Genomic DNA, 21,395 nt, shown 5'->3' on the forward strand with positions numbered 1-21,395 from the left:
TTCTCTTGGTTTAATATTTTATTTTATTTTTCCCCACAATATTGTACAGATGGCTGGAAGTATTCATCCCACCCATCTCACTCCTACACCTGGCTTCTATGCTCCCTCCTATATGCCTGATGCCATGGACATCTCAATCCCATGCATCTGATTAAGTCTGACTCAGTTTCCTCCAATATGTTCGGTGGCATGGACATATATTCCATCCACCTATTTTAAACCTGGCATACTGCATGGGCAGTATATATTGCTCAAGTGTGGGAATGCTCATATCCCATCATTTCTCTGTTCTTTTATGGTAACCCCCATAATTATCTCAGGTGTCATGATAAATACAGTGTTGAATTTGGCCTTGACACCTGTTACCAATTATATTAGATTTTCTAATTTCTCATAATGGCATGAGGATAATTAGGCAGATGATGCAAAAAGTGATGAAACAAAGATATTTTTATTAATTAATATTGCAGCAATTGTCTTCTCAATTACCCTCCATAAGGGGGGACTATAGTAATATTATAATTTTAAAGAATGTTTCAATTGTTTTATTATATGCTTCATGTGTAACAACCAAGATTCTGAATTCCCTTAGACATGTTTTTGAGAACTTTCATTGTTTGATTTGATTATTGACAAAGCTATTTTAAAGTTGTGTTAAGCTCAATTTTGTAGGAAATTTTCCTGGCTTATTACCAGCATCCACACATCAACCCCTGAAAAGACTTCCATTCCACGACTACACCTAGAGGACATCTGAAAAAAGACTTTCAGAGACTTTAAATGAAAAGTTTTGTTTTTGTTGTTTTTTTCCTTTTTCTCTTTCTGTTATTATATACACCATCTGTAACATGTACTCTCTGCAGAGGCCCTCCCTTTGCAAGACCAATGTCAAAGCGTCGGTTCATGAGGACAAAAAAAAAAAAATCGCCCCTCTGGACAAAACTTTCCTCTCTTCCTTTTCTATATTGTTGTTCACATATTGTTAGTTAGCATAGGTTATTATATTCTGTTATTTTTGACTGTTTCATCAAGGAAACGTACCGTTTCTTGAGGAAACAAAGCGGGGAACTGTAACGATTGGAATAACGCCACCTGCTGGAGACTTACTGTAGAAGAGTTCTGCCCATGAAGCGAAGGTCATTGAGGGCAAGACCAGGAGTCTTTTCTTTGGCGTCAGGAAGTGACGCGGGCTAGTGGGAGGAGGAAGGAAGAGACTGGCGTGCAGTCTCACTCTCTTTCCTTACTTTATCATTAACTTTTCCCCATAATTCTGATTATAGTCATGGTACAGTATTTAATATCTCCATTTTAGTACATTTCATGACCTGTGTAAAGGCTATTTTGTATATGACATTGCTGTATATAGTGAGTCATGAGAAAAATCAATTTTATATAGGGTACCAAAAAGACCCTCTTGTTGCCTTCTCATTCAAAACCCCATCTCTCAGAGAAGCTAGGTGGCACAGTGGATAAAGCACCAGTCCTGGATTCAGAAGGACCTGAGTTCAAATCTTACCTCAGATGCTTGACACTTACTAGTTGTGTGACCCTGGGCAAATCACTTAACCTTCATTGCCCCCCACCCCAAACAAACAAAAAATGTCTCCCAATGACATTTCTGACCTGCCTCTCCCAACCCCCAGAAAGTCACTCCACCCAGACCATCTGGTCTAGATGAGAACTCTTACATGACCTCATCTCATCTAGGTGAGAATTCTTACATGACCCCACCATTGTTCAACTTAAATAGGACTGGGTGGAGACTAGATTCTTTTGTATAAGTGCTAACTTGATCAAAGTTATATTCCCCTGGTTCCTCATTATAAAAAGGTGCCTGGAGGAGCCCCTGAGCTGTTCAAGATGGCAGACGTACTGGACCTTCATGAGGCTGGAGGCGAAGACTTCACCATGGACGAGGATGGGGACCAGAGTATTCACAAACTGAAGGAGAAGGCCAAGAAACACAAGGGTCGCGGCTTGGGCTCAAAGGAAGGGTCCCGGGCCCGAATGCGAGAGGACTATGACAGCCTGGAGCAGGATGGAGATGACCCCGGGCCGCAGCGCTCTGTGGAGGGATGGATTCTCTTTGTGACCGGGGTCCATGAGGAGGCCACAGAAGAAGACATACACGACAAGCTTGCAGAGTATGGGGAAATCAAGAGTCTCCATCTCAACCTGGACCGGCGCACAGGGTACCTCAAAGGATATACACTAGTAGAATATGAAACATACAGGGAGGCTCAGGCTGCAATGGAAGGGCTCAATGGCCAGGATTTGATGGGACAGCCCATAAGTGTGGACTGGTGTTTTGTTCGGGGGCCACCCAAAGGTAAAAGGGGAGGTGGTCGAAGACGGAGCAGGAGTCCGGACTGGAGAGGTCGCTGACAACACTGCTCCAATGTCATCCTCTCCAGAGGATCAGTTTGCCTTGAAGGAAAGTGGCTGGGATGAGAAATCTGAAGCAGACAGAAGTTAAGTGACTTGCCCTGGTTTGCACAATTAATAAATGTATGAAGTAGGATTAGAACTCTATTCCATCTCAACATTTCAGTTCTTTCTTTTCCCTAATTTCAAATACCTTTTTGTATATGTGTAACCCTCTTATTCTGTTCTGCACTGTAGTTATGAAATAGTATTTCATGTTTTCAAATAAAAAAAAGAAAAAGGTACCTCAATATTCATTCTTTCATTAACCAATCAGAGTTGATTTTCACCCATCAGGGGCCTCCCCACTTTTCCAAAGGTATTGAAACGGGAACCTCCATTTTGGATCTTTGTTTACCAAGAGAAACCAGTGACTTCAATTTATTAATCATTGGCTAGGTTGATAAGTTGATGATTAATCACCCTGAAACTCTGTCTCCAACACATTCTGTTCACCTCAGTGCATTCTGTAAAAATCACTATACAGGTTTCCTACCCTGCCCCCAGCATTATGGCGGCAAGGTGGACCTCCACATGAAATTTCTTCAATCAGGAGGGGGAGAACTGACAACCAAGGAATTCATACTATTGAATTCTTTATGCCAATTTGGAGTTCTTAGTGGACCGCTGCATATCACCACAGACAGAAGAAAACAACAGAAGATGAAAAATAGTGTGGCCCATATAAAACACAGTCCTGGTCATGAAAGAAGAGGAGTTCTTCTCCAGAAGATAGATATGAGGAACATGAACGATCCCCCAGACAGAGATTATAACAGGTCGAATCAAGAATATTCAGGATGAGGACATTCCAATGATAGGACCATGGAATTCCAAGGGAGGGATAGAGGAAAATGAAGGGAGCAAGAAAAAGAGAAAGAGATGCCGATCAGAGAAGGTACAGAGGATCTCCTTTACCAGGCAGAACGAGTTTAGAAAGATTACCAACTCAGAGCTCTTCTGCTCAGGATGAGCCCCTGATAAAGAAGAATAAAAAAGATGACAAGCATAGCACCAGAAAATTGGGAGAAAAGAATGTCTTTCCCAAAAGCAGAGAGGACAAACTGATCTGAGCAATTGTAGATAATTGATTCTTGCAGGGTCTTACTTAGCCCTGCCTCCTGTCATACTACAGTCTAAGTATCTTGGCTCAGAGAGCTTCCCCTAATAGTTTGTTTGGGTTTTATTAATGACAATGGTATAAAAGCCAAACTATCCTGCTGTTGGTCTAATTCAACTGTCTTCAAAAGGTCTCACTATTTCCCTCAGGCTTAGCTGACCATGACTTTGGTTTGTGTCCTTTCTATCAAAGATTACAAGCTGGGACCTGCCCCCCACTTTGTTCTGCCTTGAACTTCTTCTAGCCTTTTCCACTGATTCAGGTGACTAGCTTTGAGCTCTGTCTTCAAGAGAGGGAGGTCATGGGATTCAGTAGGAAGAATGCTGTATTTGGAGGAAGAGAGCTTGGATTCAAGTTCTGGATATTATTTTGCCCTTGTGTGACCTTGGGTGAGTCACTTCCCTTATCTAGAAGGGATTTCCTGGGCCCTCTAATTCAGTCCCCTCACTTCACAACTGAGAAAGCTGTCTTCTAGTGGCAGTAACTCCTAGTCCCGAGATTGATTACATTTGAAATGTCTATACAGAATTTTAGGGCAAAGAACACCAAATTGGTGGGAGAAGTCATCAAAACATGCCCCTGACAGAGATACTACTACAGGATGAAATAGTTACAGGGTTTTAAAAGACAGAGATCATGATAAGTACATAGTTCCAGAAAACAAATCTGGTGATACCTAGAAGAAGAGAGGAGAAAGAAATTCTTTCTTTTCATGAAAATGACAAAGAAAAACACCTAAACAAAGACAGTGAGAATCATAGGAGGAGAGATCAAATCAAGAGAAAATCATAGAAATAATCCATACCCCAAAGATGAGGAAGATCCCAGTTGGAATGGGGCAGAAAAGAAATCTGATGAACACAGCAGATGTTCCAAGCAATTCTAAGAGTCAAGGAGGGGGCAGCTAGGTGGCGCAGTGGATAAAGCACCGGCCCTGGATTCAGGAGGACCCGAGTTCAAATCCAGCCTCAGACACTTAACACTTACTAGTTGTGTGACCCTGGGCAAGTCACTTAATCCCAATTGCCTTACCAAAAAAAAAAAAAAAAGAGTCAAGGAGGAATCATGACCCACAAAGACAACACTCTCCAACAATGCAAAAAGAATTCTGGAATGCCTTATATTCAGTCTAAACGGATTTTTTTTTTTACATTTATTGCTGAATTTTATTTCAATAAATAACTTTTGTATAAAGTACTGGTTCGTATTATACATTTTAAAGATGTTTTCAGTGAAAGTTGTTTTATAATCAGTTCTCCCTGCCCCCTCCACAAAAAATCCTTTCCCCACTTCGTTACTTATTTGAAGAGAATGTTTTCACTTATGAGAAGAACATAACACTTGCTTATATTTTGTGAATAAAATTGTCAAACTTTCATTGAAAAACTGCTTTACATAAAGGTCTGCAGAGCAAACTCTATGCTCTTCAGGTCTATGGAGAAGAGATGTGGGAAAGTGCCTGAATAAAGTTGGTGGCATAACATCAGAGGGCTGTAGGACCCTAACCTGTCCTGAACATTGAAGATGACAATAGCAGCGAAGCTGATATTTGAACCTGCAAGAGGTGGAAGATGAAAGGGGAGGGTGATTTGAGTCAGCTTTTCAAGCAATGTTCAAGCAGAGATCTACCTTCTCACACAAAGATTAAATACAGAGAAACTACTCAGGATGCTCCTGAAGAAGTTGACAACTGTGATTTCAGGCAAGAACTAGAAGAGAGAGAGTTGCTGCAAGAGGAAAAAATCAGATCATCCAACTAGAGAGCACACGACTTCATCTTCTTTGTCTAGGAACCCTCAGTTAGATCAAAATTCCTGCACCCAACCTTGATGCAGATGATCCCCCAACAGATGAAAACGATGAAGTTGAAGATGAGTTAGATAATGAAGATAACACTTCGGCTCTACTGGCAGAACTAGAAAAAAATTTTAAAAGAAAGAGCAGAAAGAACAAGTCAGGAAGGAACAAGAACAAAAGGCTTAAGGGAGAATTCTGATGGAAAATATCCTTAGTGGAAACCCTCTCCTTAAACTCACTGGTCCCTCTTAGACTCAGGCCAACTTCAAAGTAAAGAGAAGGTGGGATGATAATGTTGTCTTTTTAAAAAAAAAATTATTTTATTTCACTGAGTTTTTCTTCTAAACCATTTTAACAAGACAATTGAGAGGAACATAAAAATAAAATCCACCCAAAGGGGATACAGCAGATTGAAATAGTATTGTATCAGGGTCCTATTAGAGATAGAAAATGTTCATTTACAAAGAGTAAATGTTCTGTTCCACCGACCTACTGTAGCAGAACCAAATAGCAGTTCCTTTTAAAAAATTTTTATGTAATTCTTGGTAAACTTGGCAAAAGGTTTAAAATTAGAAATTAAAAAATTATTAAGATATAAAAAGGTAATTATATTTTGAGCTACATGCTAGTTACAATTGCACTGTTACACAGCAATGCTCAGCACCAATACCCATCATACTTAATGTGGGGAACAATTTTTAATTGGGGAGTGTTAGCTAAGCTACTCACCACAATATTGGGGCAAGGAAGGAAACCGGCAGCCTCCCTCAAAACAGAACAGGATTTATTTTAACAAGAACGAACTTAAAAAAAACACACACACACAAACAGGATCAGTAGGATCAAGGGAAAGGAAATAAAATGAGGAAAGGAAAATTATACAACCTAAAAACATACCACTGCCCAGGAATCAGCTGAAAATATACAGCAGAGCTCCTGTCACCTTCCAGCTTCCAGCCAGAATGCCAGAAAGAAAAAAAACTTACTTCCTCCCCACACACTCCACACAGCCCCCAGCCAATTGGATGGCCACTCTGACAGTCACTTGACTACACTCACTAGGCTTCCAATCATTATAATTTTGGCAGGCCCATGTAGGCATCAGTGAGTGATGATGATATGAAGTGCCAGCGCCATGGCAATGGCTACAACCAGTGGGTGGGGCACTGTGTGGTTTGCGGAGACCCAGGCCAGTGTGCTCCGAGGCATAAAAACCTCACATAACAATTAATTCTTTACATTTGCTTATAGGAATGAAACTACCACATACAAACAAAAGAGGGGGAAAATCTGCTTGATTTATGTATAATTCCAAGGAAACCAGTTTTCAGTCAGAAGAAATACAAATGTCTAAGCACATGCACCCATTAGGCAGGCAACAACAAAGATGTTTTCATTTAGAAAAACTCTTGTCTTCATCACAAATGCTGCAGGATTTTGTTTCTTAGTAAAATCACCTATCATGCTGCACACAAAAATTTCATCTTGAATTTTGGAGTACTTCATTTTTTTTGATTAGTCCTAAAAGCAACATAACTGCTTTAAGGACTACAGACTGGAACAGCAAGGATTTCTAGTTGTTAGTTTAAAAAATTAATAAATAAATTCCCCCTTTAAATCAAAATTATTACAAAAAGTGGAAATTACAGTAGTTAAGGAAATAGAAAAATAAGTTAATTAGGGTCTGAGACAATGTTGTCTTTAAGAGCTGGGCCAAAAGAGTAGATGAGTTGAAAAAGGACAAAGGATTTGTAAATGATACACTTCGATCAGAATTTCACACAAAGTTCATGGAGAAATATATTAAGTAGTATAGTTTTGTGTGCTTAATTATTAAAAAGGGCCTCATTCAATCTTTGAGGGTCATTCTGTCTGTGGTTTGGGCAGGATTTTCTTCCCATGCTTATATGGCCTATACATTTCCTGCATTTAAAATTCTAAAGTAACTTTATTTTGGGGTCAATGATACTTTATTTGATGATGGCATCCTAGATCTAGGAATTGGTTTAACCCCTCTTAATAAGTAAGTATTGGTTGATAGTGTTGATTTGGGTACTCCTTTTGCTGCTCCTAGTAAAAAAAGGAACCAGCTCAGGAGGGCTAAGCAAACTCCTATGTACTTCCATAAAAGTCCTGGGATTGTAAAAGCCTCTGAACTTTCTGGAAGAGTGGCAGATATCTTGCCCCTTGATGTCATATAAATTGTTCTTATATGTTAACATAGCAATAGAAAACATAAGGGTAAAAATTATATTCAACAGTGTTAATATCCAAGCACATTTGTCCCTGCCTATCATTGTACCGAAGTGAGGGCAACTAAAGCTTACTATAAAAGAGCATTTCGAGAAGAAAACTGAGGATATGAATAGGCAGTTCAGATGAAGAAACCAAAGCTATCTATTCCCATATGAAAAAATGCTCTAAATCACTACTGATGAGAGAAATGCAAATTAAAACAACTCTGAGTACCACCTCACACCTATCAGATTGGCTAATATGACCAAAAAAAGCATAATAATAAATGTTGAAGAAGCTGAGGAAAAATTGGAACACTAATGCATTGTTAATGCAGTTGTGAACTGATCCAACCATCCTGGAGAGCAATTTGGAAGTATGCCCAAATGGCTATGTGGCTGAGCATACCCTTTGACCCAGTAATACCACCGCTAGGTCTGTACCTCAAACAGATTATAAAAAAGGGAAGGGGACCCACACGTACAAAAATATTTATAGCAGTTCTCTTTGTAGTAGCAAAGAATTGGAAATCAAGGAAATGACCATCAATTGGGGAATGGCTGAACAAGTTGTTATAGCACAATAGCCTTCCATTACATTCATATAAGAAATGATGAGCAGGGGCAGCTAGGTGGCACAGTAGATAGAGCATAGCCCTGGAGTCGGGAGTACTTGAGTTCAAATCCGGCCTCAGACACTTAATACTTACTGGCTGTGTGACCCTGGGCAAGTCACTTAACTCCAATTGCCTCAAAAAGAAAAAAAAAAGAAAAAAGAAAAAGAAATGACGAGCAGGCAGATTTCAGAAAAACCTGGACTTAGGTAGACTGATGCTGAGTGAAGTGAAGTAGGAGAACATTGTACACAGTATCAACAACATTTTGTGATGATAACTGTGACAGACTTAGCTCTTCTCAGCAATACAATGATCTAAGACAATTCCAAAGGACTCTTGATGGAAAATGATCTCCATATCCAGAAAAAAAAAGAACTGTGGAATCTGTATTCAGACTGAACCATACTATTTTGATTTTTCCCTTTTTTGAGGTTTTCCCCTTTTCTTCTGATTCTTCTTTCACAACATGCCTAAAGCATAAATATGTATAAGTTATGTCAGATTGCTTTCTGTCTTTTAGAAAGGGGGGAAAGGAGAGGAAAAAAAAATTGGAACTCAAAATGTTATAAAAAAACCAAATCTTGAAAACTATCTTTACATGTATCTGGAAAATAATAATTTTTTTAAGTGAGGCAATTGGGGTTAAGTTACTTGCCCAGGGTCACACAGCTAGTAAGTGTTAAGTGTCTGAGGCCGGATTTGAACTCAGGTACTCCTGAATCCAGGGCCGGTGCTTTATCCACTGCGCCACCTAGCCACCCCGAAAATAATAATTTTTACTAAAAAAAAAAAAAGAAGAAGAAGAAAATTGAGTTTGCCCAGCAGGTGAGCTCTCAGACCCAATTTCTGATTGGGCAAATTCATATTTACACCCTTGACAATGAGTCTGCAACATCCCCATAGAGAAGCAGAGCCAAGGGTTAGTTGCTTACTCTCAGAACCATGGAGAGCACAAAATTTAGCACTTCTATCTAGGAGGTCACACACAAACTTTTGTGATGCACATGGGACTTGAACAGATCTTACTGATGCCAAGCTGAGCATTCTATCCTCTGTATCAATAGTTGCTAGGTTTGGGGTGGGGGTTGTTTGGTTTGGTTTTGGGGGTTTTTTGCTGACAGCAGAGTATTCTTCCCAGGTGCAGAAGATCAATATAGCAAATGATAACATTGGGAAGACTCCAAGAGCATTGTAGACTTGGGTGAACAGTTACTCTTCAATAAGTTCAGTGACTTGGGTCAAGTTCTCTTCCAATTCAAAATGTTCTGGTAGTGTCATATGCAAGTTTTTATTTTATAAATATCATGCTTACCATCGGTGAGAAGCAGTGTAGAGAGGGAGCTAGCCTCAAAGACAGGATGGCCTGGCTCCAAAGCTTGCCCCTGACACATACTGGCTGTGTGACCCCAGTCAAGTCTCAAGGCAACTCCAAAACTTAGTTGCAGGGGACAGCTAGGTGGCATAGTGGATGAAGCAGGGACTCTGGATTCAGGGGGACCAGAGTTCAAATCAGGCCTCAGACATGTGACACTTATAAGCTGTGTGACCCTGAACAAGTCACTTAACCCTCATTGATCCCCCCCCCCAAAAAAAGTAAAGACTAAGTTTCAGAAAAGGTGCTGACCTACACCTGAAAAGGGAGTTTCCCCACATGGGTGGTTCCCTATGCCAGGAAAGTCATCTAGTTTCCTCAACTATTAAATGAGGACAACAACACTCACATACCAGGGTAGTTGTTAAGAACTGAAAGGATTTGTCCACAAGAGGAACAAGAAGAGTATTAGTAACCCATGTGTTGTACCAATGGAGCAGCAACATCCAAATTCTTCACTCCAAATCATGAGTTTAATTGTAAAATACTCCCTTTTATTATTTTTACAGGACTTTCTCACTGGTTTTATCAAGAGCAAAAAGTACCTCTTCTTAAAGTGCACTTTGCACATATTTCACTCTTTTTCCAATGGGCTCGAGTTAGGAGCTTTTATGTTGTAGCAGAGCAATATTAGCATCTTAGCTGGGTCACTTAGGGAACAAAGAGGCAGACCTCAAGAGCTCACTTCGTATACCTTTTCACAGTGTAATTTTGGCTTATAGACTAAAATCTTTTTTCAGGATGTGAATTTTTAATTAACCCCTTACTTTAGCTTTGTTCTCTCCCCTCAAAGGGTTATCCCCTTTGATATCACTTAGGACAGCCTGCCAACTGTCTAAAATTACAGCACATATAACACGCTTTACTATGTGAAACTGAAAGTTTAAAAAAAAATAGAAATTACTACCAAAGAACTGACTAGGAAGATTAGGCTAAACCCCTGCAAGGAAGAGAACTTGCCCCGTCCCTCCCTTCTATTTATGTTGTCTTTAATTATGTTGGTTGTTGTCTCTTCTGAGTGTGTGTGTGTGTGTGTGTGTGTTCAAGTCCCTTCTACACAGCTCTCATTCCCATCTGAATCCAGTGTCCTTGCCCCTGTCCATCTTCCTTTTGTGTCCTAAAACTGAAGTAGAAGGGTAGTTACAAAATTGGTTACTGATTTTTTTTTGCAGGGCTATGGGGGTTAAGTGACTTGCCCAGGGTCACAGAACTGGTAAGTATCAAGTGTCTGAGGCCAGATTTGAACTCAGGTCCTCCTGACTCCAGGGCCAGTGCTCTATCCACTGTGCCACCTAACTGCCGCTGGTTACTGATTTTAAGAGAAAATCTGGAACTCTATTTCTAGTGCAAGGGAGCTGCTTTGGTTACTACTCATAATACTGAAGGATCATGCTTATATATGTAAGGGCTAAAATTCTAGCTATACTATCTAAAATCTAATGAGTGGTCGCCAATAAATTATAAGCTTTAGCAAGAGTATTTAAGTGTTTAAGTATTTATTAAAGAGCATTAGGATCAGAAAGAAAGGTAAAAATCTAACTATTTCTAAGAGAACCCATCATCTGACCTGCCATTTTGAGGTCTGGAACCAAAAGAGGAAAAAGCCCTCTGCCAGCATCCACTCCCTACTTTGTGTCCTCCTCCCAGAAATGGGAGGCTCCTCAAGTTGATTGGCTGGTAGCCTTGATAGATAGTACCCACCGGCAACCATCACTTCCTGATGCCAAGGACCTTGACCACATGGCTTGCCCTCAGACACCTTCTCCTCATGGCAGAGCTTTCCTACAGGAGCTCTCGAGCAGGTGGCATCATTCTAATCGTTACATATACCTTGTCACTCAGGCTCTCCCCAGAGCATTGTTTATTCTCTAACTGGTACTTTAAAAAAATTTTATGCCTGAACACATGCTTCTCTGTTCATCACATTAAGTGGTTCTCAAAAAACAAAACAAAAATACAACTTTGTTGCTGGTATACATACTGATATCTGAAAAACTTATTACATAACATACTGAAAATGAAAATTCTGAATAGAGAAAAGTGAGGACAATTCATAGAATGGATGAGCTAATGTGGAATATCAGCAGAGAACTAAATGAATGTATATAAAAATGTTTCCATTTGCCAAATTATAAAATGTGATGTGATAGATTCTGTGTGCTTCTTGTTGTGGTTAGAAAATCATATAATTGGCTGTCTGGGAAGCCCCCAGTATTCTTTTAATTCTTCCAGTGTTTGAAGAGGGACAACAATTCCTAAAATGATGAAAAATCCAGTTGGAACTTTTTCTATGATGTTCCCTCCCTCAACCATTTCTCAAAGTTTGGAGATGTTTCCAGGGTACACCCTCACCCAGAAAAGTTAATCATGGTGTAAAGTGTCAGGTCAAGTCAATCAGCCTGGGAGGTGTCAAGTCAAGTCAAGTCAATCAGCCTGGGAGGTGTCAAGTCAAGTCAAGTCAAGTCAATCAGCCTGGAAGGTGTCAAGTCAAGTCAAGTCAATCAGCCTGGAAGGTGTCAAGTCAAGTCACTTTAAAAAATCTCCTTCAGTCTATTAGGAAGAAGGAAAGGATCTTTGGGTAAGAGTTTCCACCCAGACCATCTCCTCTAGGTTTCCCTTACTGGGTGGAGAAGAGATTCTTTTGTATAAATTGCTGGAGGCAGAATGATATAGGAGTGCTAACAAGATCAGTTACTTCCCCTAGCTCCTCATTATAATATGCATTCTTTCATTATTCAATCAGAGTTGATTTTCACCTATCAGGGACCAGCTGCCCTCTTTTCCAAAGGTATTTAAACAGAGACCTCCATTTGGTCTCTTGTTCTGAAAAGGAGTATTGTGGGAAGGTGGCAAAGTAAAGGTGCTGGCAAACCATTGGAGGGCTGTGGGACCCTAATTACTGAATATTGAAGAAGTTAGAAACCACAATTTCAGGTGAAAAGCAGGAGAGAGAGTTACTGCAAGAGGAAGAAAAAAAAAACTGACTGTCCAACTGGAGAGCACACAACTTCATCTTCTGTGTCTAAGAAACCTTGATTGGATCAGATTCCTGCAGCCATTCTTGATGAAGATGATGCCTAACAGATGATGATGAATATGAGAATTTTGAGGAAGAAAGTGAGGAGGATGACACTGCAGCTCTACTGACAGAACTAGAAAAAAATTAAAAATAGCAGAAAGAACAAGCCAGGAAGAAATAAGGGGGGAAAAAGGCTGAAGGAGAGAATTTGCATAGAAAATAACCTCAGTGGAAAACCTCTTCTCAATTTCACTGGTTCCTCTCAGCCTCAGGCCAACTTCAAAGTAAAGAGAAGGTGGGATGACAATGTTGTCTTTAAGAACTGCACCAGGGGGCAACTAGGTGGCACAGTGGTCAAAGCACCAGCCCTGGATTCAGGAGGACCCAAGTTCAAATTTGGCCTCAGACACTTGACACTAGCTGTGTGACTCTGGGTAAGTCACTTAACCCTCATTGCTCCACAAAAATTTAAAAAATCTGCACTAAAGGAGTAGATAAACTGAAAAAGGACAAAAGATTTGTGTAGAGCTAAGGTTGAGCAGCAGTAATACTAGAGTGATGCCAAAGGTGGTCTCCCGATCGGTGGTGTGCTCAGACGCTAGAGACCGGGAGGAGTATGATGATGGCGAGAAGCCTCTTCATGTCTACTACTGTCTGTGTGGCCAGATGGTGCTAGTCCTGGATTGCCAGTTAGAGAAATTACCCATGAGGCCTTGGGACCAAGCCCGGGTGATCGATGCAGCCAAACATGCTCACAAGTTCTGTAACACAGAAGAAGAGGAGAGTGTCCATCTCCAGAGGCCTGAAGGCATAGAACAGCAATTCAGGAAGAAGTGTGGAAAGTGTGGCTTGCTGCTTTTTTACCAGCACCAGCTGAAAAACGCTCGAGCGACCTTTATTGTGGATGGAGCACTTGTCAAGTTTGGGCATGGCTTTGGGAAAACCAACATAAACAGTCAAAAACAAGAGCCTCCTAAGAAGGTAATGATGACTAAGTGTATGAAGGATATGGGCAAATTCAGCTCTGTCACGATCTCCACCATGGATGAAGAAGAGGAAGAGATCGAGGCTAGAGAAATTGCTGACTCATATGCACAGAATGCCAAAGTGATTGAAAAACGACTGGAGCGGAAGGGCATGAGCAAGAGATTGCTTCTAGCTCAGCCATGTCCTGAAGCCAAGAAAGCCAAAATGAAAGGAACCTTGATTGACAACCGGTTCAAATGACAAGAGAACCTTGCTTGGAGCCAGTGGCAAACTTCCTTGACATGGGCGTGCTGGTCATCACCACAGCACTCAACAGCAATGGATCCTGTTTTCCACAATCTAAAGAATTCTCCTGGCCTTCCAGCCTATACTTTCATAGGCTAACAGCATTAATCCTAACCTACAGAAGGATTCCCAACATCGTGCTCTGCTCGTTCTTTTCTAGACTCTTTTGTGTTTTTTCTCTTTCTTTGTTTCTTTTTGTTTTACTTACATTTCTCTGTGGAAATTATAGAAACAGAGAACAACATTTGAATTCCTTTGTCTTTGAACATAATTGTTTTTACTTTCTTCCTTTGAAAGTAGTACAAAATAAAAGTCTTTGGAAAAACTGGAAAAAAAAACAACCTAAAGTACCGTTTTTGCTCAATAATATTTTCTTTGATAATGGCATCCTAGATCTAGGAACTGGTTTAACTCCTCTTCCTACACTGTTGATTTATCATTTAACAAACCAGTTGGTGTTCTGTGACAAAAAATAAAAATAAAAGTCTGAAGAATACTCCACTTACATAAAGTGAGGTCTGTATGTGCCTTTACACAAGAACATATATAAGAGTACAATGGTGGGATAGAAGAATTTCTGGCAACAAGAGAAAAACTTTTTGAATCCTATGTTTGGAGAAGATATGACATTCGCTTCATGCCACCATCATTTCCCTTTGGGGCCATAGAGAACCCCGCCTAACTTTTGTGATTCCCTGTCTGTTGGTTGGGGACCATTCCTTGGCAGATCTTATCATCCATAAGATCTCTCACAGTTGGTTTGGAAATCTGGTCACCACATGGTGGTGCTCTGTCAACACATGGACAGCACTGGAAAGGACCACCCACTGAACAAACTGAGTGAAGATCGAGCCAGTTCTTGATCCTGATGATATCTACAACAAAACCCCATGTGAGAAAGGGTTATGCTTTGTCTCTTACTTGACTCACCTGGTAGGAGACCAGGACAAGTCTAACAACTTCCTCAAGGCATGTGTCAATGGATTTAAATTCCAAAGCATCTTAGCTGATGGTTTTCTGGAATTTACTTGGAATATTTTACTGAATTGAAGAAGTGAGTAAATTCTTTATCAGGCTTTGAATTTGATAGATGGCTGAACACACCAGGATGGCTCCCTTACCTACCTGACCTCTCCTCCGGTGACTCATTTACAAAGCTTGCTGAGGAGCTGGCCCAACTTTGGGCTGCTGAGAAGCTGGATGTAGGAGCTACTGGTGGTGTGGATATCTCCACCTGGAAGACCTACCAGCTGATCTACTTCCTGAGTAAGATCTTACAGAAATCCCTTCTAATTCATGGGAATGTGAAAGAAATGAGATACCAAGATCTCAAATGCCCAAAATGCAGAAATTCACTTGCAATGGAGCCAAATTGTCATCTAAAATGACCACCATGCAGATTTCAAGAAAGTGCAGGAGTTCTTGCAGTCAGCATGGTGCAGCAGGAAGGTATACTTCTGTTTTCCTTGTGATGAGAAGCAGTGAGAAAGTTCCCTCCCTAGTCAAAGAGAGGTCTTCTCCCACTGCATCCCAGCTCCACAGCAATGTTGTCAACCTAAGAAGAGTTAGAGCCCCAAGCTTGGATCCTTACTCCTTTTAGGTATCATGGACCTTCAGAAGAGCAGTCTGTCCCCATCCTCCTTTTTCCCCAAGCAGCTGATGTCTCATTCCAGGACTGTACTCTGCAAGGGACTTTCTGTAAAAGCTAGATTTCTGGACCAGGAAGTCTTCCCACAGTTTTCAGTGGGCTGGGTGAGAAGGGATTCCTATTCCACCTTGATTTGGAATAGAAAGAAGAGAGGGTGTTTATATATACCTTTTCTTACTAGACCTTTCCAAATACTCCTTGTTCCCATCAGAAAGCTTGGAAAAAGTGGATTTTCAGAGAGTACTCTAGGTTTGAGGGCACTTTCCACATTCTTGGCTCACTCTTAGGTGGACCATCAGGCCCAAATCAATGACTAAGAAAGGCATGATACATTGCTTTCCTTCCAGGCTGTAATATTTTCCCAGTTATGGGAAACATTTTTTACAGCCAGTGTTTCTGATAAAGGCCTCATTTACAAAATATATAAACAACTAAATCAATGTATAAGGATGTAAGTCATTTTCCAATTGAGAAATTGCCTGTTCATATCCTTTGACCATTTTCAGATGAAGAAATCAAATCTATCTAATGCCATATGAAAAAATTCTCTAAATTACTATTGATTAGAGAAATGCAAATTAAAACAACTCTAACATACCACAGCACAACTATCAGATTGACTAATATGACAAAAAAAGGAAAATAAAAAATGCTGGAAAAGCTGTGGAAAATAGGAACACTTATGCATTGCTGGTGGAGTTGTGAACTGATCCAACCATTCTGGAGAGCAATTTCATACTATGCCCAAAGGGCTATAGGACTGTACATACCCTTTGACCTAATAATACCACTACTAAGTCTGTATCTCAAAGAGATCATATAAATATTTTTGTACTTGTGGGTCCTTTTTCCTTTTCTATCAGCTCTCTTTGTGGTGGCAAAGAATTAGAAATAGAAGGAATGCCCATCAGTTAGGGAACGGATGAACAAGTTGTGATATATGAATGTAATTGAATACTATTGTGCTATAAGAAATGATGAGCAGGCAGAGTTCAGAAAAACCTGGACTTAAGTGGACTAATGCTGAGTGAAGTGAGCAGAACGAGGAGAACATTGTACACAGTAAGAACATTGTGTAGTGATCAACTATGATAGACTTGGCTCCTGGCAACAGTGCAGCGATCCAAGACAATTCCAAAGTACTCGAGATGGAAAATGTTCTCCACATCCAGAAAAAAGAAATGTGGATTCTAAATGCATATTGAACCATACTGTTTCTAACTTTTTGGTTGTTTTTTTTTTCCTTTTTTGAGGTTTTTCCCTTGTGGTTCGATTCTTCTTTCACAACATTACTAATGTAGAAATATATTTAATGTGATCGTACATATACAACCTATATCAGATTGCTTTCTATCTTGGGGAGGGGGAAGAAAGGAGAAAAATTTCGAACTAAAAATCATATGAAAACAAATATTGAATACTATCTTTATATGCAATTGGAAAATAAAATATTTTTATGATTTAAATAAAATAAAAATCTTTTCCCAGCTAATTAGGAAAAATCATAACCTCCATACCCAAGTCCAGAATTGCCTCCACGGTCCCTTTGTTGTATAGGATGCTAAAATGACACTGGTTTAGGGGAGCAGGCAATTACATTAACCAAGAATTTGGCTGGTATCAAGAGCAAAAATAAAAGAAACCACACCTAATTCCAATAGAAGGTATGAGATTGCTGATCAGCCAATTCATCACAGGGCTTATTCCATTGAAATACTCCCTATGTGCTCAAGTGGTTCCAATATTGTGACACTAAATCACTGACCTCAAGGGTTTTTTTTAACGGGATTTTGTCAGCAGATTTGGTAACTCTGCTATGGTTTATTCTGGAGTGCAAAACAGGGCAAAGTAAAATATTTCAACTTAATGACTTCTTTAATAAACCTTAAAACATTTTCTAAGATATAAAAAGGTGAAATAAGCAGTATGTCTTCTTTTTGCTGCTCAAAATTAGTTTCCATCTCAGCCAACATGATATAAAGATCCAAATGGAATCTGGCAGCTTCTCCTTTCAGAAGGCCCTTCCTTCATCAACAGAATTAAGGGATACAACAAGGTCATGGATCTCTCCTGGGCCATATAAGTTAGTTCTAACTACTGACTGCAAGGTATGATTCATTAGGACCTTCACTCTATTCCAATTCCGTATCAGTTTGTTAATTTACATAAATAATATAAAAATACAGAAATAATTATCTAAGATAGGTTCTGATGTTACATTAAAGTTTGAGGCTCACTATAAAGGTGTAATGTTCCCTACTTATTTACCAGTTATAAAATTCACTTGCACAACTACAAGATTGCCAAAAAGATATCTCCATTCTATTTTACTCAAATTCCATGCCCCAGCCTCACATGAGTGGGATGCCTTGATGCTTTGGAAAGTCCAACTTATTATTGTACCTCTGGACCTCTCTTGTCCAACATGAGCAGGTGACCAAAGATGTCCCATGTTTTTCCCAACCCATGACCCTCTCGTTCCATGCCACTGATATATCATTTTTTTTACTAATAACAAAATTTTGGGCCCTCAAAAACAAGGTCTTTCAACCAATGGGATTTTCTATTTTGTATTGCCTATCCAGAGTATATAGGTAGCAAATCTGGCATCAAACCCTCTAAAACAAGGTGCTAGGGACCAGGGGCATCTCAGATCATGAGGAAAATCTGGAGTCCACTTCATCATAGGAGGCCATGGACCCTTTAATAAAGTTCTATTGACTTGGAGCTCTGCCTCCATGGTTTTCCTTGCAGATTGGACAATTTCAGACCCCACATCAACCAGAATCTAGATTCTAATGAGGCTTTCCTAATGGAAGGTATGAGATACTCAGTTGATCTCATTGGTGACCAACTTAAGGAGAAATCCTTACATTTCTCAGTTTGTGTACAAAGGTCAAAGTAGGTGAGTTTGTCATTTCCACCTTATCTTTCAGGAATCCACATTCTTGAGGAAAGGGCTGAATCCAATTACCTAATCTAGAAGTGATCAAGGTCAAGCAAATGTGGGGGAGCAGAAAGCAGTTCATTCCCTAGCCAAGTAAAGAAGGTTCTTCTCTTTGATAGACACCCAGAAGGTGTGGCTTCTGTGGCATATAAGGAACCAGAAGAAGCTGATCTCTATATACAAGACCTCAAGAGAGGTGGTTTGGCAGCCATCAGTTAAACGTGGAGACTTGGGATGGTATGACAGATTATCAGGTTGAGGAGACATCAAGAGTGAGAGAAGAAAGACTGAAGGGCTGGGAGTCTTTTCTAGATCATCCTAATGTCCAAAAAGAAACCCATTCATCAGATCCCAATTTTGCTTCTGGAAGTATGGACCTTGCAGCAGGGAACCAGTCCCCACCAAAAGGGCAGACTGAAGAGCAAGTAAGTGATGGAGAAAACTGAAGATGGGACCCAGTCTACAGACACAAGCCTTAGAGGCAGTGATAATGAAGATACAGGGCACTTTTAACCCTTTATATGTACCCTGTAGGTTGAGGTTTGTTGGATTTCTCTTCCAAATTTCAGGGCAATTAATTACTAGTAGTGTTCCCTGAATATGTGCATATTAATCAAATGTTTTCAACTTAGCAGTTTTGAAATTTTCATTCGATTCATTACCTAATAAAAACACTCAAAAATATTTGTTAATTGTTGTCCATTGACCATGTCAGGGTGCAAGTGAACTGGACTAAATCTATTTTTCTGACAAATCCTTGCATGTATACTGCAGTTTGACTTTGATGTTGATGATCTTAGGAAAATTCAAAATTAATTTTGGAATATTGAAATAGTATATGAATTTAAGGCTGAAGTTTTTTTAAATAAGAAGACCTTTAAAGTATTGTTCTCTGAAAATAAGAGTTTTGAGGTTCTAGGGACTAGTGCTGAAATTGAGTGATTCCATTTCAAGAAGGAACTCAGCTCAGAACATTTCCCTGCTCAACTGGCATGCACCTGACTTCTACACCATGCCCTCAGGAAGTTCATTACTGTAAAAATCTCATCCTGCAAGGTGCAATCAACCTTGGGAGTCCCTCTCATCCCCTGGAGCTGAAAAAAGAAAATTCCTAAGAAGTTGTTGAGAATACCTTCATAGGACAAGTGTATTGGGTACCCATTATGATTACACTTCTCAGGAGCTGGAAGGGTCTTTAGATGTCATTGAGTTTCTCATTTTACTGATGAAAAAACTAAGACACAGGAGGTTGACCGAGTTGAGTTCACACAGTTAAGGTCTGACTCCATGTCTGACTCCATGTCTGGCACGCTAACAACATCTAGTTCCCTCAGATGCCTTTTTGAGCCTTGGTTTCTCAGCATGCAAAAGGCAGGGTGCAGACTACAGGAGCTCTGAATAACCTTGCAGACTCATTGAAGCCCTGCCCCCCCCTCCTCACCCCACCCCTCAGAGTACTTTAAGTACTTCCAGAACAGGAGCAACCTAACCACTTTGTTCCTGCAATAAAGATAGCCAGTCAGGTGGGACACAAATCCTCTGTAGAAACAAAGGTTATCACTGTGTCCAGGAGAACTTGATGTATTCTTTCATCTGCATCCTAAGGCCAAGAAACCACAAAGCAAAATTAGAGTTAACAAGACTGTGAACTCACAAAAGTGAACATTCAAAACATCCTACAGTCTAATAAGATCAGCTCCCACTATAAGTGGGAATAGGGAGGGAACACTTAATCCCATTTTTACAGTTTAGCTAAACCAATTTACCAATCCCACCATTGTACCTTCACCATCAACAGCTCAGTGCCAGTGAACAACCCTTTGGTCAGCTATAAAATCACAACAAGATGATCCATGCATCAGGCTGCCGACTTCACCTTGCTCTCCACTTTGTCAGGACTAGGAAGGGTTATCTGTGGCTCTGGGGCAAAACACTTTTAGGACCTAGGGTCTTAGGGGGGATGGGTAGAAGAGGGTTTCAAGAGCAAAGCCAACAAACCTGTTTCCACAACCCTGTAATACAGGTGCCATGATCCCCTTTTTATAGGTGAGGGAACTGAGGTAGGTGATTTTCCCAGGATTGTAGTGGTTGTTTTGTCCTCCCTGAGTACTCCATATACTCCAGGTCACATAGCTAGTGGAGTTAGGAAGAGAAGAATTACAATTCTGCCTTCCAATTCCAGTGCCCTATCTTCTGTTCCCCTACTTGCCCGGAAGAGGCCTCAGAGGACTTAGTCCTATCTCCCTCATCATTGATAAGGAAACTGAGGTCCAGGAGAGTTCAACAAATTATCTAAGCTCACACAGGTAGAGTCAGAGGTGACATTTGAACCCAGCTCCTCTTGACTATAGAGCTAATGCTCTTTCAACTCTACCACAAGAATAAGGTTTCAACTGTTCCTCAGGGTAGCACCTAACCACATATGCACTCCTTCCACAAACACAAGCTCAAACAAGCCACTTAGCATGGAGCCATTCAACCCCATGCTAAGAGTTGACCTGAGTGTACCCCAGAACCAAGGAACCACAAACCTGAATGAGAACTAACATACTCCACAGACTGACAATGTGGAGACATACAACATAGTTGCATCTTAAAATCTATGACAAAATCTTGGCCCCATCTGTAGGGAATGGATTGGAATGGGTTACCAAAATATAGCATGATTATTGTACCTGAGCAATGACCACAGGGTCACCAGCTGGAAGACCTGCAACATGACTCCAAGGCTGTAGCCAGGATACTTATTAACGAACATATTAATCAAATAGAGAAATGGGTTCCAGTTAAAACTAGCCAATCCCTGTAAAGAATATTTTGTAATTATCAGCTGGGATTGAAGAAAGGAGTTCCCCTATAAACCCAGCTAAAACAACTGGAAGATCTTCAAATAACTGTAATAAATCTTCAATTCGGGAAGAAGTATAAGGAAGGTGTATGTTTTG

At 40.2% G+C, this 21,395-nt stretch overlaps 2 protein-coding genes and 1 pseudogene across 2 annotated transcripts; all 3 read left to right on the plus strand.

Annotated features, from left to right (window-relative positions):
• Positions 1-1,860: 1,860 nt before the first annotated feature.
• LOC122729908 (RNA-binding protein 8A-like) lies at positions 1,861-2,385 on the plus strand. Its single transcript, XM_043969044.1, has one exon. It carries the CDS (start codon positions 1,861-1,863, stop codon positions 2,383-2,385), a length of 525 nt encoding a protein of 174 aa, XP_043824979.1.
• Positions 2,386-5,068: 2,683 nt separating this feature from the next.
• On the plus strand, positions 5,069-7,152 carry LOC122729973 (annotated as a pseudogene).
• Positions 7,153-13,141: 5,989 nt separating this feature from the next.
• LOC122730088 (STING ER exit protein-like) lies at positions 13,142-13,810 on the plus strand. The gene has a single exon (XM_043969307.1). It carries the CDS (start codon positions 13,142-13,144, stop codon positions 13,808-13,810), a length of 669 nt encoding a protein of 222 aa, XP_043825242.1.
• The last annotated feature ends 7,585 nt before the right edge of the window (positions 13,811-21,395 follow it).

Source organism: Dromiciops gliroides, chromosome 5, assembly GCF_019393635.1.
Source record: "Dromiciops gliroides isolate mDroGli1 chromosome 5, mDroGli1.pri, whole genome shotgun sequence".
Classification (NCBI taxonomy): Eukaryota; Metazoa; Chordata; class Mammalia; order Microbiotheria; family Microbiotheriidae; genus Dromiciops; species Dromiciops gliroides.